The 18,465-nt window shown below is 50.1% G+C and overlaps 1 protein-coding gene and 1 long non-coding RNA gene across 2 annotated transcripts in view; one reads left to right on the top strand and one right to left on the bottom strand.

The window, feature by feature from the left end:
* Window positions 1–628: 628 nt before the first annotated feature.
* LOC115030899 (uncharacterized) lies at window positions 629–5,443 on the bottom strand. The gene is made up of 3 exons (XR_003836498.2): window positions 4,976–5,443; window positions 3,898–4,052; window positions 629–769 (listed from the first exon to the last, which is right to left on the bottom strand). It is a non-coding gene; the product is annotated as an uncharacterized LOC115030899 (long non-coding RNA).
* A 517-nt stretch (window positions 5,444–5,960) lies between these two features.
* Window positions 5,961–18,465, top strand: part of Epha10 (EPH receptor A10) — a 34,625-nt gene continuing 22,120 nt past the window's right edge. Inside the window, exons 1-4 of the mRNA XM_021161184.3 lie at window positions 5,961–6,097; window positions 8,017–8,081; window positions 9,654–10,332; window positions 18,221–18,376. Of these exons, the coding sequence (XP_021016843.1) occupies window positions 5,992–6,097; window positions 8,017–8,081; window positions 9,654–10,332; window positions 18,221–18,376 (1,006 nt within the window). The 5' untranslated portion in view covers window positions 5,961–5,991. The remainder of the gene's footprint in view (window positions 6,098–8,016; window positions 8,082–9,653; window positions 10,333–18,220; window positions 18,377–18,465) is intronic.

The raw sequence follows: 18,465 nt of genomic DNA, 5'->3' as shown, positions 1-18,465 counted from the left end.
ATGTATGGATGTGGCCCTGCTGGAAGAGGTGTGGCCTAATTGGAGGAAGTGTGTCACTGGGGGTGGGTTTTTGAGGTTTCAGATGCTCAAGCCAGGCCGCGTGTCACTCTCTCTTCCTGCTGTCTGAAGATTTGAATATGGAACTCTAAGCTCCTTCTCCAGCACCATGTCTGCCTAGATGCTGCCATGCTTCCCACTATGATGATAACGGACTGAACCTCTGAACTGTAAGACAGCCCCAATTCAATGTTTCCTTATGAGAGTTGCTGTGGTCAAGGTGTCTCCTCACAGTACAGAAGCCCTAACTTAAAGAGTATGTATGTATGTATGTATACATGTATGTGTGTGTATGATGTATGGATACATGTGTGAGTGGTAGCACCATGGTTTGCATATGGAGGTCATAGGATATCTAACGAAAGTCTAGTCTCCGCTTCTACCATGTGAGTTCCAGCCATCAAACTCAGGTCATCAGGCCTTTACTGGTTAAACCATCTCATTGATTCAAGAATTACAAATTTTATTAATAGATATTAACACTGTTAAAAGGGAGCACTGTGTAATGGAGTTTAAACAACAAACAAACAAACAATTATTAGAGAAACATATGTTGGTACACCCTGTTCTTTGTACTAGGGGCCAGCCAAGGGATTTGGAGGTTTGAGGCTATCAGAATCTGATACCATCAAACCCCAGAATCCTCCAGCCCCTTTCTCACCATCACACAGCTGCTTCCACATCACAGAGCAGCTCCCCTGCATAAATCCTCCTGTAGGAAAGCATAGGAGAGGCATAGTTACAAACAACTCTGACCCCCTGGGCAGTTCTCACTCCTCGCCAAAAATTAATGCACCGCTTCTAATCCCAGCAGGATAGATGCTGAGCTAGTGTGGCCATCCCCAGCTTCCCAGTGCATAGATTCCTTCTTAACGCTGTCATGTCAGGTTTATAAGCCTGGACCACAATGAATTCACCGAGGTAAATGTCACTTCTGATACCACCTGGCAGCTGCCCAGGTGAGTCCTGATGACACTCCCACATCTCCAAGGCCATTTCTTTCAGACTTCTTTGCTTTCTGCCACTCATCTCAAGCAGCTGTACCATCATCCCCCACTGTCTTTTCCTCTACAGCTCTTTACCTAATTCCGTCTTTCTTCCTATCTCATCACTTAACCTTCCTTTACCTTTCTTTCCTCCCCTATTTTGACTTTAATTAAGAGTGTAGTTGAGGCCGGGCATGGTGGCCCATGCCTTTAATTCCAGCACTCAGAAGTCAGAGGCAGGCAGATTTCTGAGTTCGAGGCTAGCCTGGTCTACAAAGTGAGTTCCAGGACAGCCAGGGCTATACCGAGAAACCCTGTCTTGAAAAACCAAACAACAACAACAACAAAAGAGTATAGTTGAGGATTCTTATGACAGAGCCTCTGTGTCAAGTACTGTGCTGGGCCCCATACTGATCTTAGATTCTAAAGCTGGGAGTAACGGCCCACATCGGTACCCTTGGCACTTGAGAGATAGAGACAGGACCATCAGGAGTTTGGGGTTGTCCTCACCTACATAGGGAATTGGAGGCTAGCCTGATCTACATGAGACCCTGTTGAAAAGGGTTTGTTTGTTTGTTTGTTTAAGACTCCATTTCATTTTTTACTTTTGAATCAATTATCTCAGAAATAACTTGTCTTGGGTATGTTGACTTCCTTAGGACAGTGAAGGAGATGTGAAACAGGCAAGGGAAGCATCAGATGAAGAAGCCCCGCCCTGGAGTAAAGCTCTGTACTGCTCTGTGGCCCCACAGCCTTCCTGAGAGCAGAGCCTGCTCCCGAGTTTCCTTGTGCACTGTGAGTTTTCTCCATGGAGAAGATGACCTTCTCTGTCTGCTGAGATGCTCCCTACACCCGTGAAACCAGACTTCACACACTTAGAAACCTTCTCAGTAATGGGTAGATGGATGTTATGATAAAGTTGGATCTCCATCCTGGAAGGTCACTTGGAATTATCTGCAGTGTTGGTTGGGTCTCATAGTCCATAGAGGTTTCCCACTGTGTGTGGCCTTAGAGGGCAGGATTGTAGAGGAAGCCTCGCTTCCTCCCAACATACTTCAAGAGGGAGCCTCAGAGAAATGGGAGAGAAAACAGATGTTTCCAGGGCAGCCTTATTTCTTACTCCAGGAAATGAAGGCTGCTTAGATCCTAGAGACGCCTGGTTACAGGCAGGAAGAGTAGGAAAGCGACCGACCCATGGCCTGAGTATGAAGATGCAGCCACAGGGAAGCCTCGGCGCAAGCTGAAGTTGAAGTGTCCAGACTGGGAGGTGCAGAACCATGGACAGAGACCCGGACAAGGAGCTCCTGGGGCCTGAGGGTTCATTCAGCACCATGGCCAGCCTCCCCACCCCACCCCACCCCTAACCGCTTTCTCACACCCTTCCCCCTCTCAGAGCTATTTTAGAAAAGGGTTTAACCTAGACTGTAGATTGACAAGCTCCAAACCCCAAAAGGCTATGATAAATAATGGTTTGATTAAGGCTGGAGAGATGGCTCAGAGGTTAAGAGTGCTGACTGCTCTTTCGGAGGTTCTGTGTTCATTTCCCAGCAACCACATGGTGGCTCACAACCATCTGTAATGGGATCTGATGCCCTCTTCTGGTGTCTCTGAAGACAGTGACAGTGTATGCATACAATAAATAAATAAATCTTTTTAAAAAGGTAATAATGGTTTGATTAAAAGGAGTACCATCCTGAGGCATGGTGGGAGGAGGGATGCTTCCACTCTGCTGTTGTCTTCTAAGGCCACACACAGCATGAAAACTGTAAGGACTGTGAGAACAGATTCAACACCAAAAGTGCTCTTCCAGGATGCAGATCCAACATCCATCTATGTAAAATAGCTTGTATTCTCCTGTTTTCATTGTCATAGCAGAGTCTTACTGCTGAATAAGCTCGCCCCTTCCAGTTCTTTCTGAACTCTGCCTGGCTGGTTCAACTCAGCTGTTCTGACCCAAATTCCTCTCCAAGCTGACTGATTCAAACTGGCTTCTCTCGGCTTCTGACTGGATTGCTCTGCCCGACCTCAAGCCAACTCTAGCAATCTGTTCTGATCTTCTGGCTCCTTCTCATTCTATGGCTCATTCTGTCTTCACCTGTGTCTAGTTTGTTCTCTCTTCAACCTGTCTTTGTAAAGCTCTCCTAGGAAAACTGTCTTGTCTGACTGAACCAAATTCAACTGACCACTCCTCACTGAACTCTCTTTCCTGTCTGTTCTCAAGGGCGTATGCTTTCTCTGACTCTGACTCATTCTTTCAGATATTACTCTGATTTGTCACTTTGTCTGGATTAAAATTCCTCTACACATCTACACATTACTAAAAGGATTTTTAGTAAATGTGCAAAGTCTGGCATCACAGGGAGTATCTCGGTGGACAGGGAGTATCTCGGTGGACAGGGAGTATCTCGGTGGACAGGGAGTATCTCGGTGGACAGGGAGTATCTCGGTGGACAGGGAGTATCTCGGTGGACAGAGACGTTCATCTCCTCCATGAAGAAACTCACACTGCACAAGGAAACTCAGGACCAAGTCCTGCTCTATAGAGGGACATGGGGGCGAGGAGCAGTAAGGAGCTCTGCAGAATTTCTTCACCAGCCTCCTAGAAGAGTGGGGTCTACCTTGGAGAAACTCCTATTACGATCTGGCTGATTTGCACAAATCTGCAAACATGAGGACTTCTCTGCTTTGTTTTTATTATATATAAACGAACTGCTCACGGAAGAATGAGAAGGATTAGTTCAGTCCCTCCCCTCTTCCCACTCCTAGGGTTTCTGTCTGGCAACTTGTCCCCTCTGTGCACAACAGAGTCTCCCAACAGCCAGAAGTGTCTTATGGGCATCCTATGTAGCCTTACCTGGTTAATCTCATTCATCTGTTCGGCTTCTGAAAGATTCCTGTTTGGCTCCGAGGGAACCAGCCTTTTGGTTTTGTACCCAGGGTCGAAAGCTTCTGGCTGAGGTAAGAAGCCATGCCGGAGTCCTTGTCTACTTCCGAAGAGATAGGACCTGGCTTTAAAGAAAGTGGGTGAGGGGAGGTAGAGTGAGGACTCATTTGGAAATGAAAGAAGTCCTGGGTCTCTAAGCAGCTTCTATAAATACCATCTCCCAGCTCTGGGAGGAGGAGGAGGGGAAGCTGATCGTGAGGAGAATGAAAAGAGGAGCAAGGTGGGAGATACAAGAATCTTTCTTCAGGTAGGTCTTATTTCAGAAACACTGCCTGTCCCTAGGAACTAGACAGAGGCCACACCTCCTTTTGCTTCCTCAGAGAGCTGCAGTCTCCCAGTGTCTCAGCCCAGCCCTTCCTGATGCCCTTCCTTCCCAGAGGCAAAGGAAGCCAATTTCTTCATTCACTCTCTATTACTACTGTCCAACAACTGTACCTGCAGTAAGTTCTTTTGCACACACACACACACACACACACACACACAGAGAGAGAGAGAGAGAGAGAGAGAGAGAGAGAGAGAGAGAGAGAGAGAGAATGAGAGCCCTCACAAGAGTGCCTTGTAAATGACCAGTGATCTATGATGGCATGAGTTCCCTTTAAATTCGGTGCCCAGAATTATGGGGTGTGGCAGAGACAAGTGACTCGCCCAGGTATCCTCAGCACAGAGCATGGTATTCAGTAAGTGTTAGCTGGAGGGGTGAGGAGTACATGTCTAAGCAAAATGTGCAGGTGCTGGACACCCACCCCCGTGCATGCATGACCCCCCCAGTGCATACGACACCCACACTCCAAGCTTTTCTGGCTGCTGTAGCACCTGAAGGGAGAGGGGCTTCGCCCCACCCCCACCCCGTGAAAAGCCACAAGGTGGATGCACTGCCACCCATCAAGTTCAGCTCAAATGGTGAAGCTCAGCTGCTTCCTTCGTCCTAGAGGGCCCCAGCCCTCACCACTCCACCAGATGGTTAAACCTTCAGCTCGCAATAAGTGACCTTCATTAAATAGAGGTCGTGTCCCACGTTTCCTTGCGGCTTCTTCAGCTCCAGCTGAACTCTTCGAGGACTGCTCCGCCTCTCTCCCAGGGACCTCAGATTCCAGGTGCTGCATTTCTCGTCATTCTCCTGGGGTACTCAGAGGAGAACCCCAGCCTCTGTGGGCAGAGGTTGTGGGGTATGCTGCTTGTGTGTCTGGAGAGCAAAAGCAAGAACCCGGGAAACGGATTTTTGGTGCAAAATCTGCCACTGCCTGCCTCTCAGCGTCCACATGGTTTCCCAGCCTGGGAAGCGGTGCTGGTAGGGTGGGACCCTGTCTCCAATTTGACTCTTTTTCCAAACAGCGTCTGGAATCGGCCAGTGTGTGTGTGTGTGTGTGTGTGTGTGTGTGTGTGTGTGTGTGTGTGTGTGATGAGGTTGGGAGAAAAAGGAGGAGGGATCGAACCGTGCAATATTGGGAACCGCAGACACAGGAAGAGGCCAAGGGCTGGGAGACACCAGAGCTCCCTAGAGCCTGAGGTCAGGATATCAGGCTCGGAACCCCCCTACAAGTCCTGAGAACAAGGGTGCTCCCAAGGCTAGCTAAGAGGCTGCAAGTGTCACCGCTTCCCCGCGGACCGCCCCTCCGTAAGCCACGCCCACAGTGCCTACTTCTCAGGATTCAGAGAGCTAAGGTTTAAGGGTTTCTAGTCCACCGACGCCAGCTAGTCTCGCTCTCCAGCAACCCTGCTAACGCTCAGAGCTGCCCTACCCCCACGGTTTGGAGATCTGCGGGACCCTTGGTTTCCCCCTCCAGCTGGGCGTTCCGCCCCTGGCCTACGAAACCCCACCTCCTCATCCTCTGCTGACCGGGATTGGTGGACCTCCCGCGGCGATGCCTAGCGATTGGTCCCCATGGATGATGGTGACCAGCGAGACTCCGCCCCAGCCGGCGTTGGGGTCTGGGGGCACTGCTCAGCGGTGCTGGGCTGGCGAGGCTGGAGCCGCCGCCGCACTGACAGCTCCGTCTGTGGACCATGGAGACTGGCGCCGGTCCACACCCGCTGCGCCTGTTCGTCTGCCTGATACCACTCTGCCTTGCTCTGCTTCTGGGACCTGGGCGCCCCGGGACCGCCGAAGAAGGTAAGGTGGGTTGTGCCTGGGAGCCTGAGATGCCAAAAATTAGGGAGTTGGGGAGGGGGCTAGGAGATTGGAGTAAGGATTCGTTGGAGAGACTACTTTGTGTTGGGGCTTGAAACCAGCGGGCAGCAGAGCGGGAAAGAACTAGAGAAAGAGGGGATGTTGTCTAAGCGATAGAGAAGAGAGGGGTATTGAGGAGCTTAGGTCTGGAGACCTAAGAGGCTGAGAAAGAAAGAGGCTAGGGACCACAAGAGCCCGAGGCAGGTTCAAGGGCCGGTGAGACGGACAGGCTGAGTGATTGGAGGTGGGAGGGGTGGGGGTGGGGAGATGAAGGGAGCAGAGAAACCGAGGGGATGGGGCGAGACCAGAGCATGAGGTGGGATGGAGACGAATAGCAGGGGCCTGCGGGGATCGCAGTGTGGATAGCCGGGGTGGTGGTGGTGGTGTGGGGAAGGGGGGGTGGATGCTAATCCCGCGGGTTGAGTCCGGGCGCTGCTCGAGGTGCTGCCCGTGGAACTGTCCGCAGTGCTGAATCGAGATCGAGTCCCCTGCGCGCGGTCCGCGTTGCGGAGGATTTGGGTCTGTCAGCGACATTAGCACCGGAGTCTTGCCTATGCTCTTGGAACTGTTCAGTTGAATCCAGACGCGTCATAACCAGGTGCAGAACCTGAGATGCTGGAACAGACTCTGCCCACAGGGTCTGTCCTGGCGCGGGATGGCAGATGCCTGCCAGGATGCAATTCCCAGGCACGGTCGGTGACGAAAACCCAGCACACTGTCAGCTGCCCTGCCCACCGTCGCGGCTGCCTCGAGAGTCAGTCTCTCTTAGAAGCTCTCACCTTGGAAGCCCACCCCCCTTCCTTACCACTCTAGGGAAGTAATTTTCTGAGATTTGAAGATGGCCTGGCTTCCTGTCTCTAAGCTGAAAGCTCTACTCTCCAGACCCAGGCTTTTCTGAGCCCAACTGATGAAAGGATGCAGGCTGCTGCTCTGTCACATTCTGAGGGAATAAAGTGACTCCAAGCTTTTCTGGTAGGGAGGAGGTGGAGAGGGTCATGGATTATGTGTGAAGGGGCCCATGACATTCTTTCAAAGGCAATAGAAGTGGCAGCCCCTGGGAAAGGGGCTGAGCAGAGAAGCAAAGATTCCTGATGTTTCCTGTTCCACTTCATTTTCACCAGAGGCTCCAGGAGACAAATGAAAAGAGTATTGGTCATCTCCATGACCTCAGATCTGAGTGGATTTGGGGTACACCCAAGGATTTCCAGATCCACCCATTTCCTCCTGCTAGCTGACAGATAAAATAATAAATTATATAAATGTAATTTGGGGAATTTGGAAAGGGTGGAGAGGGTCAGGGTCACTGGTTTCTATCCCTAATGTGAAAGCTGACCTTAGAGCATCCGCCACGGACTCACTGGAAGGCTGATAATGGTACTCGTTTCAAGAAGAAAAAGGAAGAAAGAAAGCCAGGATCAAATTTCCTGAATTTGTTAATGTTGCCTTAAGGGGGGCAGGGGACAGGCAGTGTGACTGTGTAGTTTGATATGAAGAGATGAATCTGGATTGGAAATTGGTTCCATTGCAACCACAATGGCCCTCATGAGGGCAGCAAGACTTGGAGCCAGAGGAGAGGTAGCATGGCCACAGAAGCAGAAGCTGGAATCAGGCACTGAAGACAGAGGAGAAGCCATAAGGCATTCCGTTGGTGGTCATTAGTCACAAGCCTCAGGGAATGAAAAGAGGTGCCTTTGGTGTTCACGGTGGCTGCCCCTCTCCAGATTTGAGCGACTCAGATCTTCCGGGGGTTTGTTTCATTTCCTATTCCCTCCTGTAGCTATCTGTAATGAATCCAGCAATGGATCCCATCCTCCTAGTCTGACAGTGTGGCTTTCTGACATCCCTATTCTCCCCTCCCTTAGTTATCCTCCTGGACTCCAAAGCCTCCCAGGCTGAGCTGGGCTGGACTGCACTGCCAAGCACTGGGGTAGGTGTTAAAATGTCCCTCCATCCCAAGGACCCTGGAGTAGCCCGAGATCAATCCTTCAGAACCCCGTGTTCACTTAGGATCAAAATGTACCACACAAGCTCCTCACCCACGTTCATGCAGGCAACCTTAAATGCAGCGGGCCACACACACACACACACACACACACACACACACACACACAGAGGAGTAGGAGGGGGACTTGCTGGGAAGTGGCTTGGTGGTAGGGGGAAGGGGATAAGAGAGAATAATGGGGAGATATAGTTAGAGTACGTTAAACATTATGAAATTGTGAAAGAATTTAACACTTTTCAGTTATTTATTTATTTATGTATTGTGTTTATGTGTCGTGTGCACATGGAGGTCAGGACTACCTGTGGGAGTCTGAGGATCAGACTCTGGTCAGGCTTGGGGGGGTAAGAGCCTTTACCCACCAAGGCATGCCAGCTGCTCGTGGAAGGATTTTTAAGATGCACACAGAGTTCATGTTCTCCAGAGCCCTCCTAGAAAAACACCAAGTCTCCGGTTAGTCACTCAGATAAACAAGCAGGAGAACTGGCTGTGTCTAAGAACAGAAATGTGAGCTCTGTGGAGCAAATGCTGCCCACTGCCTCACACACAGTAGCCCCTTTGAGAGGCTGTCAATGATTGGCAGAGTAGGCAAGGTGGGGGGTGGGTGGGGGGTGGAAAGGTCACTGTGTCTGTCTGTCCAGTCAAGCAGGTCTCCTGCTTCAACCTCAGCTTCCTCATCCACAAAAATAAATATCGGGCTTGTTTCTCAGCACACATGTTAATGTTAGGACAGTACAGGGAAGATCAGTGTGGCCCCGCTCAAGGACAACATTCGAAGGCTGCATATTTTAAAAAGAAAAGAGGAAGCCAGGTATGACAGAGAGCTCACGTCTGTAATCCTAGAACTTTGGAAGCTGAGGGAGGAAAATTGCTGTGAGTTTGAGGCTAGCCTGGGATATACAGTGAGATCATGGCCAGCCTAGGCTACAGAGTGAGACTCTTTTTTGTTTGTTTGTTTGTTTGTTTTGTTTTTCGAGATGGGTTTTTCTGTATAGCCCTGGCTGTCTTGGAACTTACTGTGTAGCCCAGGCTGGCCTCGAACTCAGAAATCCACCTGCCTCTGCCTCCCAAGTGCTGGGATTAAAGGCGTGCACCAACCACCGCTCGGTGAGAGTGAGACTCTTATAAAAAAAAAAATCACAACTGGCTTCCTGGTACATGCCTGTAAGCCCAGCTACTCAGGAAATTGAGTCAGGAGGACTGTGAGTTCGGTCTGCCTGACTTAAGAGTGAGTTAAAAGCCAATTTGGACAACTTAGTTTATGTAATGTCAAAAAAAAAAAAAGTAAAGTGCTTGCCCAGCAAGCCCAACGACCTAGGTTCAATCCCCAGTACTGGAAAGCGAGTGAATTGGTGAATTGGTGAAGCGACTCCTCACCCTGCATTTTGTCATCTTAGGGGCTTGCATTACAGGGGGCTGGAAGGCAGGAGAAAGGCAAAGGTAGAGAAAGGCCAGTGCTTAAGGCCAGACTCTGAGGTGTCCTCTGTACTGTCGCCTCAGTGGGAGGAGATTAGTGGCGTAGATGAACACGACCGTCCCATCCGCACGTACCAAGTGTGCAACGTGCTGGAGCCCAACCAGGACAACTGGCTTCAGACAGGCTGGATCAGCCGCGGCCGCGGGCAGCGCATCTTCGTGGAGCTGCAGTTCACACTGCGCGACTGCAGTAGCATACCAGGTGCCACGGGCACCTGCAAAGAGACCTTCAACGCATACTACCTAGAAACCGAGACCGACCTGGGCCGAGGGCGTCCCCGCCTAGGAGGCAACCGACCCCGCAAGATTGACACCATCGCAGCTGATGAGAGCTTCACGCAGGGTGATCTGGGGGAGCGAAAGATGAAGCTGAACACAGAGGTGCGTGAGATCGGCCCCCTCAGCCGGCAAGGCTTCCACCTGGCCTTCCAGGACGTGGGTGCGTGCGTGGCGTTGGTCTCGGTGCGTGTCTACTACAAGCAGTGCCGCGCCACAGTGCGGGGCCTGGCAGCCTTCCCTGCCACCGCAGCTGAGAGCGCCTTCTCCACGCTGGTGGAAGTGGCTGGAACGTGCGTGGCCCACTCGGAAGGGGAGCCCAGCAGCCCTCCCCGCATGCACTGTGGTGCCGATGGCGAGTGGCTGGTGCCTGTGGGCCGTTGCAGCTGCAGTGCAGGATTCCAGGAACATGGTGACATCTGTGAAGGTATCCAGGGCCCCAGAGGGTTGGGATAGGAACATATCGTGCAGATTGCAGGATAGAGTGTGCTCTGGGTGAAGAGGCAGAAGTAGAAGTGGAGAAGCCATGGGCGGAACTGGGAGTCAAGACCTTTTGTGCACCTTCTAGCCAAGACTGGAAAGGAGAATCTGATCCCATATTAAGGATACATTAGGAACCAGGGGTAGTAGCATCGGTCTGTAAAACCTAGCCCTCAGACGCTGAATCAGGAAGATTGGGCACATAGTGAAATTTTGTCTCAAACAAACCAAAAAATGTACAAACCTATATTTCAGGCAATATGATGGGTTCCCATTACCAAAGAGATGAGTGCCTGCATTACTGGCAAAGTTAAGAATGGGCAGTCAGGATCAGAATGCAGGTTTGCCTAACTCTGCAGGTCTACTGCTCCATCATGCTGCCTTCATGCATAGCAAGACATTCCACAGTAGCCCAACCCTGTACAGGCCTGTATTACAGGGACTTCACCCATGGCCGTGTTCAAGTGAGGCTGGCAGGGGACATCTCAGAGCTTAAGAATGGCAAATGGCACCGGGCGGTGGTGGCTCATGCCTTTAATCCCAGCACTTGGGAGGCAGAGGCAGGTGGATTTCTGAGTTCAAGGCTAGCCTGGTCTACAAAGTGAGTTCCAGGACAGCCAGAACTATTCAGAGAAACCCTGTCTCCAAAAGCCAAAAAAAAAAAAAAAAAGAATGGCAAATAGCAGCTTGCATCTCATGGCTCCTAGGACCTCACTCAGCTTTCTGAAGTAGAACTGCGGCTGGCTGGTTCCCTGGGGGTGGGGGGGTGTTTGTGGCTTTGGAGCTGCTGGGTAGGATGGGATGTAGAGTGTGTGCATTTAACCAGAAAATTCAAAGGAATGTATTCTCTCTGTTTCTGTCTTCTGTCTCTCTGTCTCTGTCTCTGTCTCTGTGTGTGTGTGTGTGTGTGTGTATAGTGTCATGCCATGGAGTGCAAGTGGAAGCCAGAGATACCCTCACAGAGTCAGCTCTATCCTTCCACTGTGGATTCTACTATTGAACTCAAGTAGTCACGCTAGACAGCAATTGCCCTTTCCCACTGAGCCATCTCATTATCCACTTTCTAATCCAGGTCTTTCTCTGGGTGTCAGGGTGATAGAAATGTATCAGACACAGCCCCGACTCTTGAAAAGCTCACATCTGGATGGAAGGGGGCAGAGGTTGTTTCTTTTAACTCATACGAAAGTGATACGTGCTATAACACAGCTGCAGAGTGGTAGGTGTCAGCGGAAGTCATTAAGCTTGATGTTGTCATTTCACCTGTTGCTATGATAAAAACAGTCCGATCAGAAACAACCCAAGGGAAGAAAGGGTTGATTTCAGCTTACAGGCCATTGAGGAAAGTCAGAGAAGGAACTCAAGGCATAAAACAGAGGTAGACTGCTTGCTGGTTCATGTTTGCCTAGCTTTTTATGCAGCCCAGGACCATCTGACCAGGGAATGGTACCTGCATCCAGTAGGCTGGGTCCTCCTACATCTAGACAATATATCCCAGACATCCCATAGCTAATCTGATCAGAGAAATCTCTCAGTTGAGACTCAGGTAATGCTATGTATGCCGTGTCAAACTGACAGTTAAAGCTAACCAGGACACAGTTTCCTGACTTACTCAGTCAACCGTTCAAATGAGCTGAGGATTGTCTCCAGCTGTATCCTCTCGCAATATTATTATGGGTGTGGATGAATACAACTGTTTGTTCCCTGAGAAATGGTGGTTAATATGAAACCCAGAAGCAAGAACCCTTCTGAGCTCTCCCAAGCATCCGATTCTCACTGAGTCCTCTACGCCTGTACTACAGTGGTCTGATGGTGTTTCTGTGCTCAGGCATTGATCATGGCAGACCGTGGAAATGTGGAGTGACTGCGTGTCTCAGTTTTCTTTCTGCTGCTTTGATAAATAGCCTGATAAAAACAACTTAGAAGAAAGGGTTTATTTGGCTTCTAATTCTATCTTACAGTCTATTGTGGCGAGGAAGCCACAGAGAACTGGTCACATTATATACACAGCCAAGAGCAGAGAACAACAAATTAATTCATGACTGCTAGTGCTCCACTGGCTTTCTCCATCCTATTCAGTCCAGAGCTCCTGTTCAGGAAAGGTTCCATCCACAGTCCCCATGGGCCTTTGATTCCAGCACTGGAGAAACAGAGGCAGGCAGCTCTAAGTGCGTTCAAGGCTAGCCTAGACTACATAATGAGTTCCAGGATAGACAGGGCTATGTAAACAGACCCTGTCTCAAAAACAAATAGGTGGGTTTTTTTTTCTACTTTCATTAATTCAGTCAAGACAATCCCTCACAGACATTAGGAACAGCTATCCTTAATCTAAAAAAATCCTTTGCAGGCAGATGCCCCAGAAGTCTGTCTCCTAGATACCAGCTTGACAGTTCATGTGAAGCCATTACTCCACGGTGTGTGTCCTACCCACAGAGAGCCCGGTTCTGAGGATAAGGAGAGCTTTCCAGAGCAGGGGAGGTTTGTCTTCCTGGTGGCTGGGAACATTCTGCAGAGGCACAGTGACAAAAAGGAACAGAGTGGTTGGTACTAAATAAGCAACCCAGGGTGGTTACTGCGGCGGGCACGTGGGAGTGTGAGAATCCATAAGCTGGAAGAGGGGCGGGGCCACAAGAGGATGATGAAATAAAGACCTGATGCTTCAGGCCGATGAGGACGGAAGCCAGCGTGTTCAGATTTATACTTTCAAAAGAACGCTCAAGCTGCATCAGCCAAGAGGGGATGGGGGAGGGGAAGCATTGGAGGACAGAAGGGAGGGAGGGAGGAGGGTGGACCCAGTGGTCCAGGAGACAGACTGAGCTGTGAACTGAAATGGTAGCAGCCATCTTTGAATCATGAAGACAGATGGGATGGGATGGGGGAACATGGTGTGGAATGATTGTTGTCTCGGCACCTCCTGAGGTGCAGGAAGAATAGGGTTCAAGGTCATCCTGGGCTACATAGTGAATTTGAAGCCAGCCTAGGTTATATGAGACTCAATCTAAAAAACAAACAAACAAAAGACCCCAAAGGGGCAAGATGGCTCAGCAAGCAAAAGCATTTGCTGTTCAGTCTATAGCCAGCAAAAATGTTTTTTTTTTTTTTAAAAGTGGTTTTCACATGCCTTTAATCCAGTGGCTCACAGTTTTCCTAATGCTGTGACTCTTTAATATAGTACCTCAAGTTGTCGTGACCCCCATAAAATTGTTCTCGTTGCGACTTCATTCATAACTAATTTTGCTTCTGTTATGAACTGAAATGTAAATAGTTCTGGAGACAGAGATTTGCCAGAGGGGTAGAGACCCGTAGGTTGAGAGTCACTGCTTTAGTGCCAGCATCTGTGAGGCAGAGGAAGGCAGCTATCCAGGATAGCCTGGTCTACATAGTGAGTTCCAGGACAGTCAGGGATATATAATAGATCCTGTCTAAAAAGAAAGAGAGCCGGGCGTGGTGGCGCACGCCTTTAATCCCAGCACTCGGGAGGCAGAGGCAGGCGGATTTCTGAGTTCGAGGCCAGCCTGGTCTACAAAGTGAGTGCCAGGACAGCCAGGGCTACACAGAGAAACCCTGTCTCGAAAAACCAAAAAAAAAAAAAAAAAGAAAGAGATTGGAGGAGGCGTGCTTAAAGGGTAGAAAAGGGAGAGCAATAACATGGTGTCTCAGGGAGATGAGCATCAGGAGAGGGCATGGTGAGCACTCAGGAGGTCAAGGGTTGGACAGTGGTCACTTGATCTTGGCAAGAACAATTTCAGCTGAGCAATGGAAAGAACAGGCTGTAGTCAGTCAGCTGAAGAAGAAAGAGCCCTGTAGAGCAAGAGTCAAAGTATCTAGATGTGTAGGGATCCCAGACAACTCAGTTGGTAGCGCTTCAGCCTTGGGGAATGTGGCTCATTTGGAAGAGCGTTCACTTGGCACCCATCCACAAAGCCCTGGGTTCTAGCCCAGTACCACATAAACCAGTCATGGGGTACATGCCTGTGTTAGTCAGGGTTCTATTCCTGGATAAAACATCATGACCAAGAAGCCATTGGGGAGGAAAGGGTTTATTCAGCTTACATTTCCATACTGCTGTTCATCACCAAAGGAAGTCAGGACTGGGGAACTTAAGCAGGTCAGGAAGCAGGAGCTGATGCAGAGGCCACGGAGGGATGTTCTTTACTGGCTTGCTTCCTCTGGCTTGCTCAGCCTGCTCTCTTATAGAACCAAGACAACCAGCCCAGAGATGGTCCCACCCACAAGGGGCCTTTCCCCCTTGATCACTAATTGAGAAAATACCTTACAGTTGTATCTCATGGAGGCATTTCCTCAACTGAAGCTCCTTTCTCTGTGATAACTCCAACCTGTGTCAAGTTGACACAAAACTAGCCAGTACAATGCCTATACCCAACACCCAACACTTGGGGAGGTAGAGACAAGAAGATCAGAAGTTCAAAGGCATTCTTAGCTAAATGGTGAGTTTGAGGCTATCCTGAGCTATGAGAGAGAGAGAGGGAGAGAGAGAGAGAGAGAGAGAGAGAGAGAGAGAGAGAGAGAGAGAGAGAGAGAGAGAGAGATCTCACTCTAGAAGCCAGGATCTGAAGGGAGAAGAGACAGCATCTTCAGCAGAATGTTGGGTTGACAGAATCTTTGTGTGTGAACATATTGTTTGAACAGAAAGAGAGCTTTTATTGTAGAGCAGCGACACTTGTTTATGTGCTGGGGGAGAGAGCCGGTGTCACACCAAATGTGTGCAGGGAGCGATCTGTTCAAGAGAAAAGAGTGTTTTATTACTGACGTGGGTTAAAATTGCTGACGCATGTTGCTAATAAAAAGCAGGACAACTTTTAGTCAGCTTTAGGATTGTTTTAAAATAGTCTATAGTTAGAGCCCTTATGCCTGCATGGAAATGGACTGCTTTTTCTGCTCCACCCCCAGTGACATCACTGGAAAGAGGCAGCAGGCAGAGAGGGTTGCAAAGACCAGTAAAAGAGATGACAGGGGGAGTGTTGGCTTTGAGGAGGGGTGGAAGCCAGGGGTCCAGGGTGGAGCTGGATAGATGTCCTTAAACAGAGGGTGGCTTGTCCCCACCTCTAAGACTGCAGGAGAGGAGATATCAGCCAGATGGAGGTGTTGTGGTTTCCATAACCAGCTGTTGGGGGAGTTACCAACTCACGACCTCTGTGTGCTCTGTCAGATGTGGAGTCATCTGTAACAGGGTGGGGAAATCAGATTCCTGTCTGTCTTATGGTGTGTCTTTAGAACCTAGAATACCTGGTTCATAGCAGGTGATAAACTCGTGGATGCTTAGAGACTGGAGAACTCTGGTTTGTGTTGTGTTCCCTCTCTTCGGACTGAGACCAGATAAAAGTCGCTTGTAATGGCATCATCTCTGCCCAGCGCGGTGGAGGAGATGGGGGAAATCTAGGACAAACTTCCCAAGGGAGGTGCTGTTGGATCTGGACTTTGGAGAGATACACAACTCAGCTGCTGAGGAAGAGGGTGTGAGACATCACGGGTCGGAAGCTCTCTGTGTTCAGAGTAGGCATGGGGCACGGGGAGGGGAGGGGGTCTGCTGGAGAAGGAGAGGAAGGGACCAGAAGCGGTCAGGTTTGCACTGGTCCCTTCAGGCGATCTGAGTGTCTCTTGTAGCCAAGTGGACACTTTCTCAAAGGTAGAGGAGGGAACAAAGCTAAGATCTCCCCAGTCTTTAGGATTATGATTAATGTCATGATTATTTTGGTATTTTATTTGGTTTGAGACGGGGTTTCTCTGTGTCGCCCTGGCAGTCCTAGAAGTCACTCTGTAGGTCAGGCTGGCCTCAAATTTAGAGATCTGCCTACCTCTGCCTCCAGAGTGCTGGGATTAAAAGGCATGTGTTACCACTGCCCGGTGTCCTGTTTTTTCCTTAGTGACCTTGGTTCTTGGTCCGGCCGTAGTCACCATAGGAATCAGTGAGATTTGGCTTCCCTTTAGGGAACACAGACTATCATCAAGTCTCTTGTGGGTCTGCTTGCTGATGCTGTACAGATTACTGGGCCCCCTTGGTGGAGTGACAGAGTTCACTCTACACAGAGCACCTAGTTTGGGCTCCTCCTATGAAGAGCCTTTCTTTCTGGTGGCAAAAGCCATCTGAGAAGGGTAGAGTTCTCCCCAAGAATTAATCTCCCTCCCTGCTGTTGTTCTGTCTTCTTGGATCCAGCCTTTCATCCCTAGCTAAACTAGAGGAAAGGCCCAGGGAGACAGGTGAGGACCCAGCACAAGAGAGGGCAGGAGTCAGGAACCACTGCCCCAAACCTGACTGAGACCTTTTAAAAAATGGGTATTTAAGGCAGGGAGATGGCTCAGAGGTAAAATGCTTGCTGCACCAGCCTGAAGGTCTGAGTTGAGATGCCCAGCATCCACAAAATGTTAGGTATGGCAGAGCTTGTCTGAAACCCCAGCACAGGAAGGGGGCAGCAAACCCCAGAGGGTTTCTGGCCAGCTAGAATAGCTGAGACCCTGGGCTTCTGATTTGTGGAGAGAGCCTGTCTCAAAAACTAAGTTGTGCAGTAACAGAGGAAGACACTTGACGTGGAGCTCTGGTCTGTTTGTGTTCACAGATGGGCAAGCACACCCCCTGCACACACAAATGGATAAAATAGAATCAGATAGGTGTTCAGAGGATGGTCATGCCTGGCCTGAGATTCCAGCACTCAGGAAAGGAAGGAAGAACAAAAATTCAAGGTCATCTTCAGCTACAAGGACGGTTGAAGGCTAACCTGGGCTGCACGAGAGCCTGTCTCAATCAGTCTGTTAGTCAATAAAGTGTGTGTTTATTTGTTTCTTTGGGTCTCAGAGGGAGAAACAGTAGTTACTACCACTACCACATCTGCAGTCCACACAGATCGTATCTGTGTTTTATCTCAGTCAGTCCTCCTGAGGCAGGTATTCTACACAAGGCTCAGGAAGATTAACCGACATGCCCAAGGCCACCCAGCAAATACATGCATGTGTGGTGTGGTGTGTGTGTGTGTGTGTGTGTGTGTGTGTGTGTGTGTGTGTGTGTGTGTGTGTGATGCAACTCAGCTATGAACCTGAGCCGGCTTGAGTATCAGCCTGTTCCTATCCTAGGAACTGTGCTTTGGGTTGGGTGGGTGAATGAAGGCAAGGACAGCAAGTCTCCTGAGTGAGCAGTTGAGTTTCCTGAGCAGTCGAAGTCACAATAATCTAGGAAGCCCCCCGGGGCACCAGGCAACTCCACCCCTCCACCTGCCCAGCTCTGCCTCCAAACTGGGGGTCTAGTCTCTCTCTCTCTCTCTCTTTCCCTCCCTCCCTCCCCCCTCTTTCCCTCCCTCCCTCCCCCTCCCCTGCTCTGTCTCTCTCTCTCTCCCTCCCTCCCCACCCCTCTCTGTTTGTCTCTCTGTGTGTACTCATGTGTGTTTCTGCCTGCCTGCCTGCCTACCTGCCTGTCTGTATAAGTGGGATTGTGTATCTGTTTCTGAGTAACAGGGCCCAGCTCCTGGAGGCCCCCCGCCCTTCTTTTCTCTTGCTCCCATCAGGATTGCATCTTTGACCTTAGAGCAATAGTGCTGGGACTTTGAAAGGGGCAATCTGGGGTGGGAATCCCACTAATGGTGGAGCATTTGGCAGCTTAACCTCTCCCAGCCTCACTTTTCTCTTCGTAACCACGGAGATGGAGTCAAATGTATTCACAGGAGTGAACTGTGTCACCATCCCCTGCACACACAGCTTTTGTTAAGGGCCAGAGGAGACTGAGCTAAGAGCTGTCACCCCACTTTCCTCACTCTAATCCAGAAAAAGCAAGAATATAGGGTGAGGCACGGTCAGGAAGGAGATTTCTCCTCACCAACCCCTTCCCACAGCTTGTCCCCCAGGGTTTTACAAGGTGTCCCCAAGGAGGCCCCTCTGCTCGCCCTGCCCGGAGCACAGCTTGGCCCTGGAGAACGCTTCTACATTCTGTGTGTGCCAGGACACCTATGCTCGCTCGCCCACCGACCCGCCCTCAGCTTCCTGCACCCGTGAGTTTCCCTTCTGACTGGGCTTGGAGAGGGGAAACGCCACCCACGAACTACTGAGGCGGGGTGGGGTAGGGTGGGAGGCGAGAGGT

Source organism: Mus caroli, unplaced genomic scaffold, assembly GCF_978045245.1.
Source record: "Mus caroli unplaced genomic scaffold, Mus_caroli_1 scaffold_6, whole genome shotgun sequence".
Taxonomy (NCBI): domain Eukaryota; kingdom Metazoa; phylum Chordata; class Mammalia; order Rodentia; family Muridae; genus Mus; species Mus caroli.
Note: the sequence above shows the minus strand (reverse complement) of the source record. Positions and strands in the feature narration are given on the sequence as shown.